Below are 19,934 nucleotides of genomic sequence, written 5' to 3' on the forward strand. Positions count from 1 at the left end.
AGGGACATCCTGCAGCGCCTGGTGCAGGCAGCCCCCGTAACCTCGGCACACCGGTTGTAACTGCACACGCTCGGAGAGGAGTTGAAGCGTGTCGCTGAGGCGTGTCCTGTGGTTAATCTGGTGCTAGATTTTTCTGTTTGTCTTAAATCGTTCCTTTCAAATGCACGAAGCCAAAGCAAAATCTACTGTTCGCAATGCCTGGGAAAAGCTCTTTATGTAGTGTACTTACGCACGCAGGTATAGAAAACATGACTGAAGAACATGACACAAGTGCACCTTATCTTATCAATTCAAACCATAAACACAAAATGGCAGCGATCACATGAAAATTAGATCACACGGGACAATAATAGCAAAAACTAACCAGTGACTAAGAATCGTAATGAGATAAGATTAATATAACATTGCTGATTGCTTCGCAATGAGCAAACCTCAGTCACCAAACAATTAGGCATGAAAAATACCAGTATTTCATTTTTTATATTTTATAATAACAAATAAAATTGTCAGTATTTCTCCAGAAGCTGAAGCACTCTGTGGTACTGTCGACACTCGCAAAACAAAAATTATAAACACTTTAAAGTAGCAAGAGTAGACAACTGCAACTGTTTCCAAAAGAGGTGTTGGCCCTTGGGTTGTTGGCTCACTGAAATATGTATATAATCTGAAAAAAGACCAAGTTGGTCCATGCTTAAATGCGCAGCAGCAGTAGGAAACGACTAGGTAGGCCCAAAAATGCATGGCCGGAGCTACATAAAGAAATGACTTCGCATTAAAACATTGCGCGCTGTCTCCCAGCGAGAATAAAAAAATGACCACAGGAAAATTGCGGTACTTTTTATGGTACTCGTCAGTGCCTAATTACAAGCCAGAATTTTTGTTACTAATTTATTTTTAATTCTTTTCTCATTTCTTCTACGTTCGCGATGCTGGAGCTACATTAAGCCTGTTATGAAAACCGACAACATATGGCTCACCATGCCAGCAGTGAGGCGTACAGGAATGGGTGCCTTGCAGCGGCGTTCCAGCTCACTCAGACACTTGTGTACAGATGCTTTGGTTAGGGAGCCTCGCTGTCATGTCGTAGATTCGGCTTCCCTGCCTACTAATTTCTATCCGCGGATTCGATGGGTTAGATATTGTCGCTATTCCTCGTCAATTTCATTCCAGCTTTGTGCTGACCACACCCTGCTTGCTCTGATGTCGTAGTATTTTAACGTGAGAACGTTAGTAACCCCATGTGGGAAAAGAATTTTCCGGCGTCGGCGACCGTTTGAAGCTTCGGAGCCGGAACGGTCGGAGCAAACGGCCGCTCCCGCATCACAACCTGCCCACATCACAACCTGCCCAGCGGATTGTCAGCAAACAGACCGATTTGACAGGTGACAGTCAAGTTAGTGATTGGTCGCTAGAGGCTGCTCGGGAAGAGCAACGAGTGTCTCACAAGCGCCGCCGGTGGCAGCACCAGCAATCGCAGGGCAGTGGCGCATCGCTTAACCACTGCACCACTGCCCCAGGATTGACATGAGTGCTTCCGGCGATATATGAATGTAAAGTGGAGAATTACTAATTCCGCGCATCTGGGCATTAACCCATTAACTATGTTGCGTCTTACACTTAAGGACGAGTTTAGGTGTCCCTTCTAGTGTTTTGTCTGCATTCGACATGTGTACATCCTTGGGTTCGACGGCTAAGGCGCCATACATTTCGCTGCCCCCATACGGTGCGCCAGTCTATTCCGACGGCGCTGTGGGCTTTTCGGCTCCTTCACTTTTCCATTGAGTGCGGATGCACCTCAATTTAAGAAGAACCACCCGCTAATTGCACATCTGTCCGGACGCACTCATGACCTTTGTTTCTGAACAGGCGGCACTGAGTGCTCTTTGGCATCTTGCAGCTCTTCCGAACGTGGCCTTTTTTCCTGTATAGGGGGCAGAAGGAGGCTCGGTCTCCCATCACAAGGACACCCGAGATGCTGTCCCACAAGGATGTAGAGAGAGCAAACTCGGTTGCGCGTACAGGTTCACGTTCTCTCAAGGACACAGGTGAACCAGGCGCATCGTGAACCACCTCAGTGAACCACCAGCCCTCTGTGAACAGCCTGTCCTGGCTGACGCCCCTTACTTTGGCGTGTTGCTCAAACGCCTTCCTGATCTATTCGCTGGTGATAGCGATGACATCTCACGGGCATTCATCGTTTTTTTCCTTCCGTACTAGGCCATTCATTCGGGCAAGGTTTCACACCAGGAACGCCTTGTTTTCAGTTCACCGTAAAGATCATTCCTTTCCCTTCAGGAGCCTATACCTTGACCAGGGCTTCCTTGGTTTCCAGCGTCCTCAGTTTCAACAGGCAGTCGTGGATCATATAAAAAGTACGAGGGTCGTTTAGCGCTCCTTAGTGTTGCAGAGGAGCCCTAAAATGTTGAATAGGTGTCGGCCTCCCCGCAACATTTTCCGTCACGCTTGCTCTCAAGATAAGCAAATAAATAACTCCAATACTCGGCAGCTGTAGTTAATACCTGTTACACAAGCATGGATGTGTGTTTTAATTGCTTTTCGTTTTCCGGCAGGCGACGATCGACAGTAGTTTCCTCTACACATTACTGCTTCGCTGGGTGTCATGCCTGTTCAGGCAGTGTACCTCGCACACTCATTGAAAAGGCAGTCCATTGGCATATTTTTGACGCACGCTAACGAACCTTCGAACGCGTTTTGGAAGAACCAAGCGCTTAGTTGAGCGCATTGTAATGTGCCTATCGCTCCGTTTCAAGTCGCTCATCTTGATGCAGCAAAATATTTCGGTCAACGCAGAGACAGCAAATGTTTCTATTATTATTCCTATATTTCCTTAGTGCGTCCTCATTCCTATATTTCCTTAGCACACTGTATTTTCGTACTTTTAACAAGCATCGATTACAAACGGTTACAGCCCCGCCGCGGTGACTCAGTGGTTACGGCGCTCGGCTGCTGACCCGAAAGACGCGGGTTGGATCCCGACCACGGCGGCTGAATTTCGATGAAGGCTAAATTCTATAGGCCCGTGTGTTGTGCGATGTCAATGCACGTTAAAGAACCCCAGATGGTCGAAATTTCCGGAGCTCTTCACTAGGGCGTCCCTCATAGCCTGAGTTGCTTCGGGACCTTAAACCCCAATAAAGCAAACAAACGGTTACAATTCGAAGTCAGTCAATCTGCTACTAAACATAAGGAATTGACTGCAGAGCGAGAAAACTACTCCGTTCATCCGAGTCGTTAGCCCTTTTCCAGCCAGTGAATAAGTGCACTTCGCAAACGGCGCGCATGTGGTCGCTGTTACCACGTTTCAGAAGAAAAGGGGGGTGGGGGGGTCTAATGGCTGCCCCGAGTGACTAATTTCAGCGACTCGAGAGGCAACAAGTGCTTTCAACATTTAAGCGCTCTATATTAACGGGGGCGCTTTCTCGTTTGCTGTTTTGACTAAACCACGGCTGTATAGAGCAATATCATGTTCATGAACATAAGAGGTGCTCGGGCACGCATAGACGCTCGATGGTATCGTAGGCGCCGTATTGGGCTTCGGTGCGCGGTTCGCTTTCAGTGGTTTGTGTGAGAACTGCTTTTCATGCAGTTCGGAAACCCCCCTCCTTCGTGCCCGTCCATAAATTGAATTTCACAGTCAATGAAATTAGTTGATAGTCTGCGCGCTCTCTGTATATGTGGGTTTTGAGTTGGTGTTGTTCGTACACATGCATGCCGCACTAATAAAGTCAAACTTGAAAAAAAAAAAAACTAGGCCTATTTGCAGCTGTACCTACGCTCATAGTACATGCGTTTTTGTAGCCGGTTTTTCGATAAATACGTGCTTCATCAAAGGACGACTACAAGTGCGCTCATAAAATGAAATCAATGCACTCGCAGGCCGTGCACCCGCAGGCAGCTCATTGAGGGCAGGAGGCTTCAAAAGGATCGGCAGGTCCGCATCGGCCCACCAAGGAGGATAATGCGCAGGACGGTTTCGGCAAACCTGCATTTGCATCAGGAAGCGAGTGCTGCCCGCACCACATCTCGCAATAAAGTTTACACACATGTACCGTGGTGTCTCTGAGGCCTTTGTGCGTCCGTGACAGAGTTACGACACACTGTGGACTGCTGCTAATGTCTCCCCTCTTGCGCTACAGCCTTGGTTCTATACACTCATAAAGTACAATTCATTGAGCATGCCGAAATACTGGATGTACAAAATGGCGCTGAGCCGAGGCTTGTTGGTAGGCCACTGCTCATACCCTTAGGACGTCGTCAGCCACAACGCCGCCTACTTCATCGCAGCGCCGACGATGACAGGCCTCCGTGGGGCCATTCCATATGGTACCGCATGGTCGCTGACAAGCATCGAAAAAGTGTCGCAAATACGGAAGAAAGCAGACTGCTTACGCTGATGACAATGATGTCATGTTTTACTGCCTTCTCCAAGACGCCATATAAAATTGTGTTCGCTCTGAAACACGAAAGAAAATCAACCGTCTCTCTCTAAGCTCCGAGTGGAATAAGGCGTTTTTAGCTCTGTGCGCCAACTTTTAGTGCCCTGAATGAATAAAAAACGGAAAGGCATAGAGGTGAAATCAGGGAGACTTGCACAGGCATGGTATTGCACAAAGGCGTGAAGGGTGGAAAGGGCAACTGATAACGGATCTTGATGAAGACACAGACGAGCTGAGTACGGGTCTGCGGTGCGAATTCTAGGTTTTGCACAGAGCCAAAACAGTGCCACAACATGCTCGAATTTCACATTCACCAATCTGGGCTTTACTTCAGCGTCGCTGGTTTATCACCATGTCTGCCTACAATTTTTTTGGCGGCGGTGTTGAAGTGTAGAAGATGATGACAACGCCATGGAAGGTAAAAACGGCGACCCGGTACTGCTGAAATGCAGGCCCACCGATCCTCTCGCACTCCGGCGCCTGTTTAAATGGAGGCAAAGGTAAATATTGTTTATACAAAAAGAATACAAATTTAAAGCACACGTACCATGCTCTGAAAAACCTGTCCCCCCCCCACCCCCCAACACGCGCACTTTTATTTGCGACGCGGCCGACTATCTTCATCATCGTGCGTCAGGAAAGCACCTAGGAAAGAAGTCTCCCTCATGGGGGAAGCGGAAGCAGCGACTGGAGCGCCACCTCGAAGTTTGTGCGGAGTTCGCGGAGCCGAAGAGAGTCTCTTCAGGATCCGGCCAGTGTCGCGAGTGGTTGTAGCCGCACGCTCTCGCCAGCTTCCGCAGCAGGCACACGGAGATCCGTCGCGCCTTGCCGCTGGGCTTCTGGTTCCAGGCAGCGAAACGAACGCAGCAAATGCGCGCTTTCGTCACCTCCCCCAGCAAATGCTCGGGGATGGCTTTGCCCCAAAGAATGCGACGCGCACGGGAAGACCCGGCAGCCACTGTCGGCGCGTACAAACGTTTGCCGCTGATACCTCCGAAGTTGCACCACTGCCCCAGCCGGCAAGTAGGAAACCCTTCCTACGTAGCCTTCTATTTCCGATGAATGCCTCGTTGATGTTCTGTAGATAGCTGGGCCGCTCTGTGTATTCATTGCAAGTATAATAGATATCATATGAGTGTTCACGCTTTGTGGTCCCTCCCTTTGTTCCCTCGAGCGCGAACCTCTCCGCGCTTAGCAAGCGGAAGCGCTGCATCCGTAGAGTGGGAGTGCGGGGCGGAAGGCTGTCCCCAAATATTTCCCTAATGTATGATATACGTAACATGACTCAGAACGGGAGCACGAAGGTAAGTAGCTCACACCGCGCCCATAGCGAATAACAATATTCAATGTAAGACACGTACCGCAAAAAGCACAAGGTTTAGCGTGCCATTGAGAAATTCTTTTCTCTGCTATAAATTCTGCTGTATCAATTCTGAAACCTGAACTGGTTCCTTTAAATCATTAACTGCTTTAAGGCGCCCGTGCTCTAACCGTTGTTTACTGATGTGTACTGCAAAGGCGTTCACATTAGCTACGTTATCTGCTAACTAGTCCTTGCTAACCAGAACTTAACAGCCATATCACTTTTTAGAATTTCGAAAACGCGATTACTTTTGGCGGCGTGACTCGACGAAAATTGGCTTTTTTGACTAGTTACGAGCACTGGAAAGGATGCTTTGTCTGCCTGCGCTTCGAAAGCGCGTGTATTTTGGCACGTTGTAGTCAGATTTTTTGAGCCACAGCGCCGAGGATTACGTGCTTTCGAAATTCTAAAAACTGATATGGCTAGCACTAACGGCGGGCTACAAATCTCTAACTAGAACTAGGCCCCCAACTCTACAACTTGAAAAGTTAATTGTTAAAACCTACTTACCCAGCTTACTACTTAAGACGATTCAGCGGTTTTCTGGTGTGCGCCAACGCAGGTAATATTATGGTGAAAAAGAAATATTTTTACCTCAAAAATCTACTTTTCATAATTATTGAAAATCATCCCTGAAACACCTGGCAAAAAGGAAGAGGCCCGGACCAGTGGAGCTTTGCTGAGCTTGAAGCCAATACAAAATAAATGAAAAGCACGCCTGTCTAACGCGTGTGCGCGAGACTTGCCGTGGCCAAGATCGAGTTGTGCTCGCCGCCAAGCCAGAAGCCAATCGGCAGCATATATCCAGGCCTTGTAACGGGTACAAGGAGGGCCACGCTGGAGCGAGAGCGTAGAATGCCTCAGCGCGAAGCAGCTGGCGCCGGCTCACGTTCATTGTTTAACTGGACAGTTGCCTAGTTGAGCCATTTTTTTACGTTCCAGCTTTTGTCGCACATTGCGAAACGTTTCTTAGTCTGTTGTGTTCCGTGCGTAGGCCCACCATAAGTTGAGCTCTGGTGATTTTCGCCAAGTTGAGCATAGACTAGATCATTAGGGTGCAAGCACAGTACAGACGTTTAATGGTATGCCCTGTGATTTTTTTTCACCAGCGAAGTTAGTATTCAGAAAATAAAGCAAATCCGTGAAAAAGAAGCTGCCGGTAAGTAGGTTTTGTTACTTATATATATTGCCCTGAAGGTGTTTTCTTGCAGATATATGCTATGAGAGAAGCCAACAGCCACAGAAACCAAGGGGCACAGGGGATTTTTAATTTATTTATTTTATTTTGTGCTGTTGTTCGATTTAGAATATTACTGAATATGTTATTGCTTAAAGCTAATTGATTAGAAAAGCAGAAGAAAAAACAACCACATGCCGCCGGTGGGATCCGAACCCACGACCTCCGAATTACGCGTCCGGTGCTCTACCGCTGAGCTACGGCGACGGCTGTCAATTCTTCTGCTTTTCGGGGGTATTTATGCTTCCACCCACATTCTTAAGCGGCGGACGTGGCACGTCCTGAGGTACCGCTGATGTGACGTAGAACGTCATCGAACGGTGAGGGTGGAAGCTGTGTGAGAACCCTCTTATGCTTCCTATGGCGTCAAGACTGCCAGAACCGAGGCCCTCGCTAAGCAATTAAGCAAACAAGGGAAGGGATATATGCTAGGTTACCGAAAAAACGTGATGATCCGTCGAACGCCGTTGAGGATCTCTGGAGCTTAAAAAGAGTTAACGACATCCCCGTAGTTATGTACTTTGAAGTTAGCAATGCAAAATTTACTCGTATCCCAGGAAAGGCATTAGTTTTTCGCAGGCTTTGTAAAGCATTATACGCCCATAGTAAAAAACGGAGGCGAGAACTATGTAAACATTTTTCACGGAGTGCCATGATCAATGTGTTTGGGCTTTATTCTGTGCATTGTCTGCGCCTTCCCTAGTCATTAGCGGTCACAACTATTTTGCATCTCATTACAATAGTAATCGGTTGTTTTTCTTCAATTGTTCAGTCTTTTTTGTGGGGCTGCAATTGACCGTTTCATTTCACAAGAAGCAATTCAATTGTGATCGTTTTCTTATTTTCTAGTTAGCAAAAACTCGTTACCGGATAACATAGGTAATGTGAACGCCTTCGCGGTAGACGTCAGTAGATAACAGTTGGAGCACTGGCGCCCTAAAGCAGGGCAATGACTTAACGGCACCAGTTAAGAATTCGGAATTGGATTAACGTGGAAGTCACTATAATCTCTATTTAAACAAATCAGCATTTCTCAATGGCACGTTGAACTTTCTTCTCCAGCTCCGCATTTTGGGTATGTGTCTTTGTATCTTTACGTTCGCTATGGAAACGATGTGTGCTAGTTATCTTGGTGCTCCAGCTTTGAGTCATGTTACGTATATCATACACGGTTTGGTTTTGGTTTTGTGGGGTTTAACGTCCCAAAGCGACTAAGGCTATGAGAGACGCCGTAGTGAAGGGCTCCGGAAATTTCGACCACCTGGGGTTCTTTAACGAGCACTGACACCGCACAGTACACGGGCCTCCAGAATTTCTCCCCCAAAGAAATTCTAGCCGCCGCGGCCGGGATCGAACCCGCATCTTTTGGGTCAGCAGCCGAGCACCATAGCTACTGAGCCACCGCGATATATCATACACGGTGAACTAACATCGTATCTGATTGCTTTTTTTTCTATGTGCTTCCCGTTCGTCACGGTATGTCTACTTAATTTTTTTTTGTATACATAATAATTTCCCTACGCCTGAACTAAAACAGCCGCCGGATTGCGAGAGGATCAGTAGGCATCCACTTCAGGAGTTTCGGCTCACTAGTTTTATCTCCCACGTCGTTGTCATCATCTACGCTTCAACCGGCACCAACAAAACTTAAGCAGACCTTGCGATAAACCAGCGACGCTGAAGTGAAGCAGAATTTAAAATTCGAGCATGTTGCGGTACAGTTCTGCTCTGCGCAAAACCTAGAAATCGCACTGCACACCCGTACTCACCTTGTCTGTGTCTTCATCGACACTCGATATCCCTTCCTGCTTCCACCCCTCACGCCTTTGTGGAATAGCAGGCCGGTACAAGCTTCCCTAATTTCCCGTCTATGTCTTTCCGTTTTCCATTCATTCTCGGCACTAACAGTTGGCGCACAGATCTAAGAACGCCCGATTCCACTCTCGGCTTAACAGAGAGAGACAGCCGATTTCTTTTTGTGTTTAAGCTCGTACGCAATTTAATATGGTAGCTCCGAGAAGGCAACAAAACGAGACATCGCTGACCTCAGCACAGGCTTTCTAATTTATTCCCTATTTGCGACCCTTTTGCGATGCCAGTCGGTGGTAGTCGGCGCTGCGATGAAGTAGACGGCGTTGTGGCCGACGGCGTCCAATGCAGTGGGCTATCAACAATCATCGGCTCAGCGCCGTGTCATGCATCGAGTAATTCGGTATGCTCGATGAAGTGTTTCTTTATGACTGCATAGAATCAAGTCTGTAGCGCGAGAGGAGCGACATTAGCAGCTGTCCACAAGGGGTCGCACCTCTATCACGGATGCACAAAGGCCCCAGAGACACCACGGTGCATGTGCGTAGTAAGCTTTATTACGAGATGAGGTGCAGGCAGCACTCACTTCAAGACGCAAACGCAGGTTTGCCGAAACCGTCCCGCGCAGTATCCTCCTCGGCGGCCCAGTTCGTACTTGCAGTGCCTGTGGCAGTATCCCCTCCGAAATGGGCAGCCAAATCCACGGCCTGCGAGTGCAGTGATTTCACGTTACAGGCACACTTGTGTTCACCCTTTGATGAAGCGCTAATTGCTAGAACGACGGACTACAAAAGCTATGTACTGTGACGTTATACAGGGTGTTTAACCTAAGACTTTACACAAATTTTAGAAATACGCTTTTTAAGTTCGCAGAGCTCGCGCTTTCTTCGGCACAGCACTGTCAGCTGTGCAGTACATGAAAATAACTTTTCAGCTATTACCTTTAGGCTCCTTAAATATTTATAGGCCGGGAATGTCGCCCAACAAATATTGGCTGCAGTCAAAATACACGCGCTTTCAAGAAGCTTGCTGGCAAAGCAACCTCTCCAGTGCACGTAACCATGCACAAACTACTCCGTGTGCAAAGTACTCTCGTTCCCTGGCTTGAAACGGACTAATAACTCCGATGAACGGAGTGATCGTCTCGCTTTGCTGTAAACTACTTTCATGTAACAACACATTCGCTGGTTTGAAATTGTAGCCTTTTGTGATAGAGGCCCGTTAAGGTGTGGAAGAAGTGAAAACAATGTTTTAAAGTTAATTAGTAACAATAACACCACCTGGTCTGTCTGTACTGGGTCCAAAAAATTTTGCTCCATTAAGGGCATCTTGGATATGCAGTGATCGGCAGATAACAATTCGCGTATATACGTACGAGGTTCTTCAAACATGTTTTCGATGGTTCGTTAGCGGGTGTCAAGAATGTGCAAATGCACTGCTTTTCGACGAGTTTACAAGCAACGCTCTCTGAAGAGGGATGGCACCCGGCGGAACAGTAATGTGTAGAGGAAAATGCTGTCGACCGTTGCCCGCCGAAAAACGAAAAGCAATTCAAACACACTTCAATCCTTGGTCTAAGAGGGCATTAATTACAGCTGCCAAGTGACGCAGTTATATATTTGCATGTATTAAGCTAAAGCGTGACGGGAAATGTTGCGGGGAGGCCGAATCTTATTCAAGATTTTAGGGCTCTTCTGCAACATTAAGGAATGCTAAATGACCCTCGTACTGCCGGGAACAGAGGCAGCCCTGGTCAAGGTAGGGGCTCCTGAAGTGAAAGCAATAATCTGTACGATGAACTGAAAACAAGGCGCTATTGGTGTGAAACCTTTCCCGAATGGATGGCCTAGCACGACCGGAAAAAACCGCAAAGGCGCGTCGGATGCCATTCGTTGTCCCCGGCAAATAAACGAGGAAGGCGTTTGAACATTACAGCGAAGGAAGGGGCGTCAGCCACACCAGGTGGTTCACTGAGGGCTGGTGTTTCACTGAAGTAGTTCACGATGCGACTTGTTCGCCTGTGTCCTTAAGAGGACGTGAACCTGTGCGCGCTACCGGATTTGTTCTCTCTACATCCTTGTGGGACAGCATCTCTGTTGGCTTGGTGATGGCAGACCGAGCCTCCTTATGCCGGCCATACAGGAAAAGAGGTCACGTTCGGAAGAGCTGCAAGATGCCAAACAGCACTGAGTGCCGCCTATTCAGGAACGAAGACCTGGACTGCGTCCCAACAGATGTGCAATTAGCGGGTGGTTCTGCTTAAATTTAGGGGAATCAGCACTTAATGGAGAAATGAAGGAGCCGAAAATGCCCCAGCGCCGTCGGAATAGGCTGGCGGACCATATGGGGACTCACACATGTCGAACGCAGATAAAAGACTAGAAGGGAAACCTAAAGTACACCTTAACTGTATGACACAATATATATAATGGGTTAATGCCCAGATATGTAGAATTAGCAATTCAAAACTTTACATTCATATATCGCCGGGAGCACTCATGTCAATCCTGGGGCAGCGGTGCAGTGGTTAAGCGAAGCGCCACTGCCCTGCGATTCCTGGTGCTGCCACCGGCGGGGTTTGTGAGTTTCTGGTTGCCCTTCCAGATCAACCTCTAACGACCAATCCTTACTATAAGGGCCACCTGCCAGGTGGTCAGTTTGAATAAAATCCTGTAGGCCGGTTGTGATGACTCCACACGGGCACGTGACCTAGGCTGCGGGAGCGACCGGAGCAACCGGCCGCTCCTGTTGCGAGGGTTCAAACCAACGCCCCCACCGGACAATTTTTTTCCAGCATGGAAGTACTAACCTTCTCGAGTTAAAATACTACTACAGCAGAGCAAGCAAGGTGTTATCAGCACAAAGCTGGCATGAAATCGGCAATTAATGCCAACAACACCTAATTCACCCCATCCGCGGATAAAAATTCGGAGGCAGGGAGTCATATTGACGACATGACTACACGGCTTCCAAACAAAAACACTAGTAGACCAGCGTCTGAGTAAGCTGGAACGCCGCTGCAAGGCGTCCATTCCTGTAAGCCTCACGGCTACCATAGCGAGCGATAGGTTTCCGGTTTCCAGTACAGGCTTCAGCGCAGCCTTAGCATCGCGAAGGTCGAAGGAATAAGAAAAGAGTTCAAATACTTTAGTAACAAAACTCGTGGCTTGGAATTACGCATTGAAGAGTACCATAGAAAATACCGTAATGTTCCTCTGGTCATTTTTTTTTTCTCGCTGGAAGACAGCACGCAATGTTTTAATGCGACGTCATTACTTTATGTAGCGCTGGCCGCGTATTTTTGGCCCTATCTGGTCGTCTCCTACTGCTGCTGCGCACTGAAGCATGGGTCGACTTCGGTTTTTTTCCATATTATATACTTATTTCAGCGAGCCAACAACCCGAGGGCCGACATCTCTTTTGAAAGAAAGCTGCCGTTGTCTACTCTTCCTACTTCAAAGTGTTAACATAAAGTACTTCGATAGTACCGACAGTAAAACAAACTACTTCGGCTTTTGGATAAATGTTGACTATCTTAGTTTTATTGATAAAGTAAATAAAATAAAATGCTGCTATTTTTCATATCTTCTGGTTTGGTGACTGAGGTTTGCTCACTGCGAACCAATCTGCAATGTTATGTAAATCGTATCTCATAACGATTCTTAGTCGCTGGTCAATTTTTACTGTTGTTGCCCTGTGTGATGTAATTTTTATACTATCGGTGTAATTTTGTATTTATAATTTGAATTTATATGATGGAGTGCGCTTGTGGCATGCTCTTCAATCATGTTTCTTATGAACTTCACCGCATACAGAGATTTTACCAGGAATTGCAACCTGAAGATTTTGCTTTGGCTTTGTGCATTTGAAAGCAACGGATTAAGACAAACAGAAAAATCCAGCACCAGATAAACCATAGGACGAACATCAGCGACACGCTTCAACTTCTCTCCGTGCGCGTGCAGTTACAACTGGCATGCCGAGGATGCAGGGGCAGCCTGCACCAGGCGCTGCAGGATGTCCCTTCAAACGGGTTCTTGGCTGCACTTACGGACACGCAAGTGCGGTTCCTGGCTCTTGTCCTCCGCCCCGGACGTCAAGGTCAGGGAAACTGCACGCATCACAGGTAATCGGTGTTAACCTGATGCGGCACACATGTCAACGCTCTACAAGCAAGCAGCACATTTCGCTCTTATACCCTTTTCTGCGACACTTGTCCCTGATAACTGCACAGACCAGTGAAATGAACAATTTCCGATGTGCGGCAAGCATTGGAAAAGTATTTAATTGGGGGATACAAAACTGCCAATGTCCTTTGAATTAAAAGCAAAGCGCCCGTAAGGAACTTCAGTACACGCATAGTACTACCGACAGTCCTCTCTCTAATCATGTCGTCTGAAAGCGCTCATCGAAAAATGCATTCCTTAGAATGCACATCTCCGAATTACCAGCTCAGGCGCAGGTCTCAGTATTAGATGATGGCGGCATGGATCGACTTAATGTCCTGAAGGCAGTTTGGATGTCTTCGCGATGCAGCATCCGGACACGTTGGCATGAGTTTCACCATCGTCGCATGTACTTCAGCGGGGCAGATGCAGAGACTGCAAGAGACTGTTGCGTCTCTTGCAAAAGAACTTGAAGAATTCAAGCAAATGTTTGAAAAAAGAATGAAAGAAATGCTTCAAGCCATCAACGATTCAAAAACAGAACTAGCTCAGCGTTCGAAAAGCGAATTTGACGCATTAAAGGCTGAGATTGAAAGTTTCAGGTCAAGCATGACTTTTATGAATCAAACATTTGAAGAACTAAAAACCGCGCGAGCTGACATCGACGCCCAGTGCAAAACGCTTGCTGATAGCAACAAGCAGCTCGCTCACCGTGTGGCTGAGCTAGAGCAGTATTCCCGTCTTAACAATCTTGAGATAAAAGGCATCCCACTGACACAAGGTGAGGACTGCATCCAGATAATGCAGAAAGGGGGCGACGAGATCAGCTGTGCTGTTGGGACTGAGGATTTTGAAGTTGTGCATCGGGTTCCTACACGTTCTGACGAGAAGAATCTGATAGCACGTTTTCGTTCCCGCGAAAAGCGAAATGAGTTCTTCGCTAAGGCTCGGAAGACGCGGCTGACAACGAAAAGTCTTGGTTACTCGGCCCTGCATGAAAATGTTGTGTATGTAAATGAACACCTCACACCATCTAACAAAAGGCTGTTTGGAGCGGCGCTGAAACTAAAAAAAGAAAAAAAAATGAATGTTCCTTTGGACAAACAATTGTGTCATCAGAGCCCGTCAGTCAACAGAGAGCACTGTGTTCAGGATAACATCCGAGAAGGATTTGCAGGTTTTTTCTGAAACTTCAACCGCTTCAGCCGTCTAGTGAATGCATTATTTTTCAACTTCAGATTTGACAAATAAACTAGGCGGAAACAATCTTACTTCGGCTGTACATTTTAATGTCCGGAGCCTAAGGAAACATTTCGATGAGGTTGCTACCTTCCAACAGTTAACAAACCATCACTTTTCAATCATCTGTTTTTCGGAAACTTGGCTTCACCCAGAAGACGAAAAACTGTTCTGCTTACAAGGTTACAATGCTGAATTTCTCCATCGCAGTAGCAGTCCCCACGGGGGCGTTGCCATGTACGTTTCATCCTCCCTCTCATACAATAGGCGGGATGATTTAAGCATTAACGTGAATAAGTGTGAGTCCTTGTGGCTGGAAATTGAAAATTTTTTGCCTCAGTACAACAAAAAGAAAATAATCGTGGGCACTGTCTATCGCTCCCCTTCCTGTTCAACTGTTGACTTTTGCGACTCTTTCTCTGCTACGCTTGAAAAAATATCTATCGAAAACAAGAACGCGCTAATATTGGGTGACTTCAATATTAATTTACTTGATGGTACATGCCCAAGTTATGAAGAGTTCATTAACTGCTTTAGTGGATTTGGCTTTGAGTCTCTTGTAAACATACCGACCCGATGCGTGCCGCATAATCCATATACTTTGTTGGACATTATTCTATCTAATGTTGAGCTTTCGCCGAATGTTGGAGTCGCAGAGGTCAACATCACTGACCACTATCCGGTGTTTTTTTACTTTAGCTCCCATCATGACTACAAAACCAATTATGTTCAGACGAAACTAGATATGCAGGCTTACAGTGATGAATTAACACGGGCAGATTTCTCAGCAATTTTTTCAAGCTCAGACGCTGAACAGGCCATTGATATGTTCTCAAGTCTCATAACAGCTGCAGTTACATCCTGTACAACACATATAACGACCAAAAGGTACCGCGCACCTCGCTGTCCCTGGGTTTCCCCACATATACTGGAATCATTGAGGAAAAAAGAGAACTTATATAGAAAAACAAAACGACAACCATTTAAAACGCGTCTTTTACATCGCTACAAGATTCTATCTGAACAAATAAACCAGTCTCTTAAAAATGCAAAACAAAAGTTTTTTGAAGCCAAGCTTATCGAAAGCAGTAGTAATGCGAAAAGAAAGTGGGAACTGATTAATCAATTCATAAACACGAGACCTAGTCAACAATCTATTAAGACTATCGAGAAAGATGATTCAGCTCTGCGCGACCCCTTACCAATAGCCAATGCGTTTTGTGAATATTTTTCATCCTCTGAAACAGTTCAAAGCGTTGAAGTTCCTGTTCTATCACGTCAGCCACAGTCCTTCTTTCTAAGAGCATGCACGCCTCAGGAAGTTTTAGGTGTAATAAGCAACCTAAATAACACAGGTGCTGGATTAGACAATATACATTCTTCCCATATTAAAAGTGTCAAGCACCTAATTTGCGAGCCTCTCTGTCACGTTATCAATGTCATCTTTGAAACAGGAGTTTTCCCTACTCAATTAAAACGGGCTAAGATAGTTCCAATATTTAAGAAAGGCGACCGATCATATATGCAGAATTACCGCCCTATTTCTATACTTCCCTTCTTAAGCAAGGTTGTAGAAAAGCTACTAGAAATACAAATACATTCCTATTACGCCAAATTTAATATCTTGTCTCCTTTTCAATTCGGTTTTAGACGTGGTCATTCAACGGAAAGTGCCCTATTATATTTTTCTGACTGGATCAAAACACAACTTGACAGCGGTATGATAGCCGGCGCTGTCTTCATAGACTATACCAAAGCCTTCGATAATATTAATCACTGCATTCTTTTTTCTAAACTCGAAAGCTATGGTATTACAGGCCCGGCGTTGACCCTGATCAAAAGTTATTTATCCGACAGGTACCAGAGCGTATGCATTGAAGGTATATTGTCATCTCCTAGACTAATTAATAAAGGAGTGCCCCAAGGTTCAATTCTAGGTCCCCTCCTTTTTCTAACCTATATTAATGACCTTCAGACTTACTTAAATACAACCCAATGTCTCTTGTACGCTGACGACACAACCATCATGGCAACTGGTAACACGTCTTCTGAATTAACTACAAATCTTGACTCGTTGCTGCTATCTTTAGAGAACTGGAGTCACGCTAACTGTATTAAAATTAATCCGTCTAAAACCAGTTTTGTGGTATTTCACGCCCCTCAAAGAAAAATTACTTCACAATTATCAATAACTATCAACAATGTTTCAATACCGCAAACACATTCTGCTACATTTCTAGGTGTGATAGTTGACTCGAACCTGAAGTTTAATCATCATGTTGCCTCCGTTGTTAATAAACTTCGTTTCGGAATAAGGGCTCTCATCAGAACAAGGCCGTTCTTTAGCTTAGATACGTTGCTTTCAATCTATTACGCATTCATACACTCCCATATTAATTACTGTATCACTTCATGGGGTAGCACATACAGAATTCATCTTTCTATACTCATTTCTATGCAAAAACAAGCACTTAGAATCATCACTTCCTCTTCTTTTACCCAGCCGTCTGCACCTTTGTTCCATTCACTACATGTCCTGCCCCTTGAACATCTTCACAAATTTCAGGTCCTGGTTTTTCTTTTCAAAGTCATCAATAAGTACATATGTGTTAATTTTGTCCCTGAAAATATAATTACAAATAATAACATCACGCGTTTTGCTTTGTCGAACAATTTATTGTTGCCAAAAGTACGGACTAATTATGGAAAGCAAACTACATCGTTCTTTGCCATCTCCACTTGGAATAATTTGCTCCCTTCACTGAAAACCCCAATGTCATTGTACAAATTCAACAAAAATGTTAAAACACCACTTGTTTGAATCTTTAGATGTTTAATAACGTTTTTGTGTTTGCAATCACTATGTAACATTCATTTGCTGTACACTTCTTTCTTTTTTGTCGCTTTATTTGCGTTCCTTTTCTTTTTTTTACCTCGAATTGTTGTGCATGCGTCGGTTTATGTATTCTGTTCATGTAGCCATAGGAGGCCCTATTTGCAGTCTCGACTTTTGGGCCTCCTGATGTATATACCCCATAAACCATGTACTGTAAATATGAAATAAACTTGATTTGATTTGATTTGAAGACCACGAAGGAGGCCGTACAACAAAACTGACGAGCAAAATCCCGTCTTACTACTCAGCAAAATGCCTGTACTTACTACATTCTAGTGGCTGTTAAAAACATGTTTGAGTGCATGCTCTTTCAAGCAAAAATTCTAGCAAATATCTTTCTGTAATCCAATTGAAATATGTCAAAATATCATTGTTTCTTATATTTGAGCCATGGTTTAAAAAAAAACACTGTGATGGCTGTAAGGTGGTGTATCGATCCTGAGGCGATATATGGGCTCTCATGAATGCCGTAGTTAAATGGTCCGGAATATTTTGGAGCACCTGAGGTTCTTTAAGGATGGATTCGCACGACGGACCATTGGCCCGCAAACCAGACGTCACGTGATATCCAACTTCCGCTCCGTGAGGCTCGCGCCTGGCCCGAGCATGGGCAATGGCCGCGCGCATGTCAGACCCGGTTATTGATGTCTGTTCAGACATTCAGATTTGGAGATTGGATAAGCGGATTCGGCATAAGCGTGGTCTTTCGCCGTGAAATGCTTGCCGACAAGAAAGGGCAGGCCAGACCTGATGGGCCCGAAGATAGACCTCACGTGACACATGGTTTGCGGCCCTAAGTTCTCTCGTATGAATGCACCTTTACGTGCAGTGGCACGCCGGCGTTTTCGCGGTTCGCCTTCATCGAAGTGCGGCCGCAGCCGGCATTCCATTCCGTGAACTTGGGATCAGCAGCCGACCGCCAAACACATAGAGACACCGCGGCGGACAGAGGAAAAAAAAGGAATGCTGGTGTGCGTCCTCCTTTAACTGCACATAGAGTTCAGAGATAATAAAATCGAATAGTACACATACTTGCAGTAGTTTCTTTTTTTTTTTTTGGAAACAGGTCTATTCAAGAAAAGCAGCGAAAAAAGAGCTTCAACATATTATTACCCAACTTCAAACATTTCACCGAAAGCAATAAATCTGGGGCAGTTCAGTGAAGATAAAATGAGCCCGAGGAGTGTGTGTTGCAGCTGCTGAGAAAAGGTGCTTATATGTGCCTCAAAAGTAGGAGAAAGCGAGCATTCCGAGCTTTGAATACGAATCTAACATGCTTGTTTCTCAGTTCATATTTCGATCGATAGTCAAGAATTTACAAATATTCGGCTGCAATCGAATAGCAGGCTGATTCTACTAAGATCTAGTTTAAGATCTATACTAAGATCTATACTAAGATCTATTTTAAAGAGGCAGAAAATTACTCTAAACGCGCCCTGTTCGCTGCTCTCGCCATCGTTTATCGCGTGGCCGACCTCATTCGGATATTGATATGCTTCTAGGCAGCGGGAAATGCCGAATGTAGGCTCTCCCACATATCACACGTGACCAGGCCCATATGACCGAACACGTGCTTCGATCAACTACGTCGGCAAGAAGCGTGTGATTTTTATTTCATCCTTCCATACTGCGTTATGTAAGGACTTTTCGCTCTTGACTTGTGAAACTTTTTTTTCACACTGAACTTTTTTTCATATTGGATGTGAGAACAGAAAGTATTTTTGCTTCATGTTCGGTTCCTAACAGAAATTTTCAATACTCGTCCACCCCTGCACACATCACATTGGAAATATAGGACCTACCCTGCGTCCTTAGAGCAAGCTGTCTTTCTGACTACGGAAACAGTTGCACATAGAGGGTGAAATTATCTTTATAAATGTCAACGCATAGCTTTACTCAGGAATTCCTTGACAGAATATGTATGAAGACTCTTCTAAATGCTGGAACCGCAACAATGCTCCATGCTCACGCATGGCTCGCAAGAAGAAAACCGAATTTGTCCTCACCGGCCAGCAGCACGAACAGGAATAGGACGGAGAGCCTCATCGTCAGATGTGTTCGCCACCTGTGGGCACGAGTGGAAACGTTACACGCGAAGACGTGCAATGTTTTAACGCAGCTAAGCCTTCACTGGAACTTCATCCCGTGAATGTAAATGTAGAATAAAAACGTAGACAACTTCCTTCCAGTTCACTGAGGACTAATATCCTCTGGACAAAGCATGATGGACAAGCCAAGGCGTCAGCAAAGTTGGCTGGACTCCAACAGGATAACGAACAGGTCTGTTGTGATACATCGCTAGTAAGCCTAGGCCAGCAGGAAAGACGCGAGGCACATAACGGAAAAGACATTGGAACTACTGAGCACACGAGGTATGTAAACGGACCATTCGACAGCTGAGCACCTGCACTCCAAACACGAATACGCCTATGTGGGAGTAAGGAGGGAGAAAGCGGTTCTCCAGCGCACACCCTCTTCTAAAAGGGAAGGCGCTAGAGGAGAGTTTACCCCCTTTGCACTCTTTTCTGTTTAGAGCGTACGCTTGCGTGAAGTAAGCCGTAGCCTATTGCATATGCTGTAAACCTCTATACTGCGCTGAGGCCGAGATATGGCGTCATTTTTTCTAGTTCCAAAACACTACATAATGGGGTCAAACCCAACTAGGAGTCTCGTAGCGTGCCTGACCATGAGAGTGCAGGAATAAAATAAACATCTCCCGCAACTGGGTTTCAAACCTGCGGCGGCGCGAACTTATCAGCTCCGTTGG

General features: G+C 45.8%; 1 protein-coding gene across 1 annotated transcript; it reads right to left on the reverse strand.

Moving 5' to 3' along the window:
- Window positions 1-9,422: 9,422 nt before the first annotated feature.
- Window positions 9,423-19,228, reverse strand: LOC149362403 (defensin-like). The gene is made up of 3 exons (XM_089569712.1): window positions 19,174-19,228; window positions 12,918-12,977; window positions 9,423-9,573 (listed from the first exon to the last, which is right to left on the reverse strand). Exons 1-3 carry the CDS (start codon window positions 19,211-19,213, stop codon window positions 9,449-9,451), a joined length of 225 nt encoding a protein of 74 aa, XP_089425838.1. The 5' UTR covers window positions 19,214-19,228; the 3' UTR covers window positions 9,423-9,448.
- Between the last annotated feature and the right edge of the window lie 706 nt (window positions 19,229-19,934).

Source organism: Amblyomma mixtum, chromosome 2, assembly GCF_055824585.1.
Source record: "Amblyomma mixtum isolate Tamu chromosome 2, ASM5582458v1, whole genome shotgun sequence".
Taxonomy (NCBI): Eukaryota; Metazoa; Arthropoda; class Arachnida; order Ixodida; family Ixodidae; genus Amblyomma; species Amblyomma mixtum.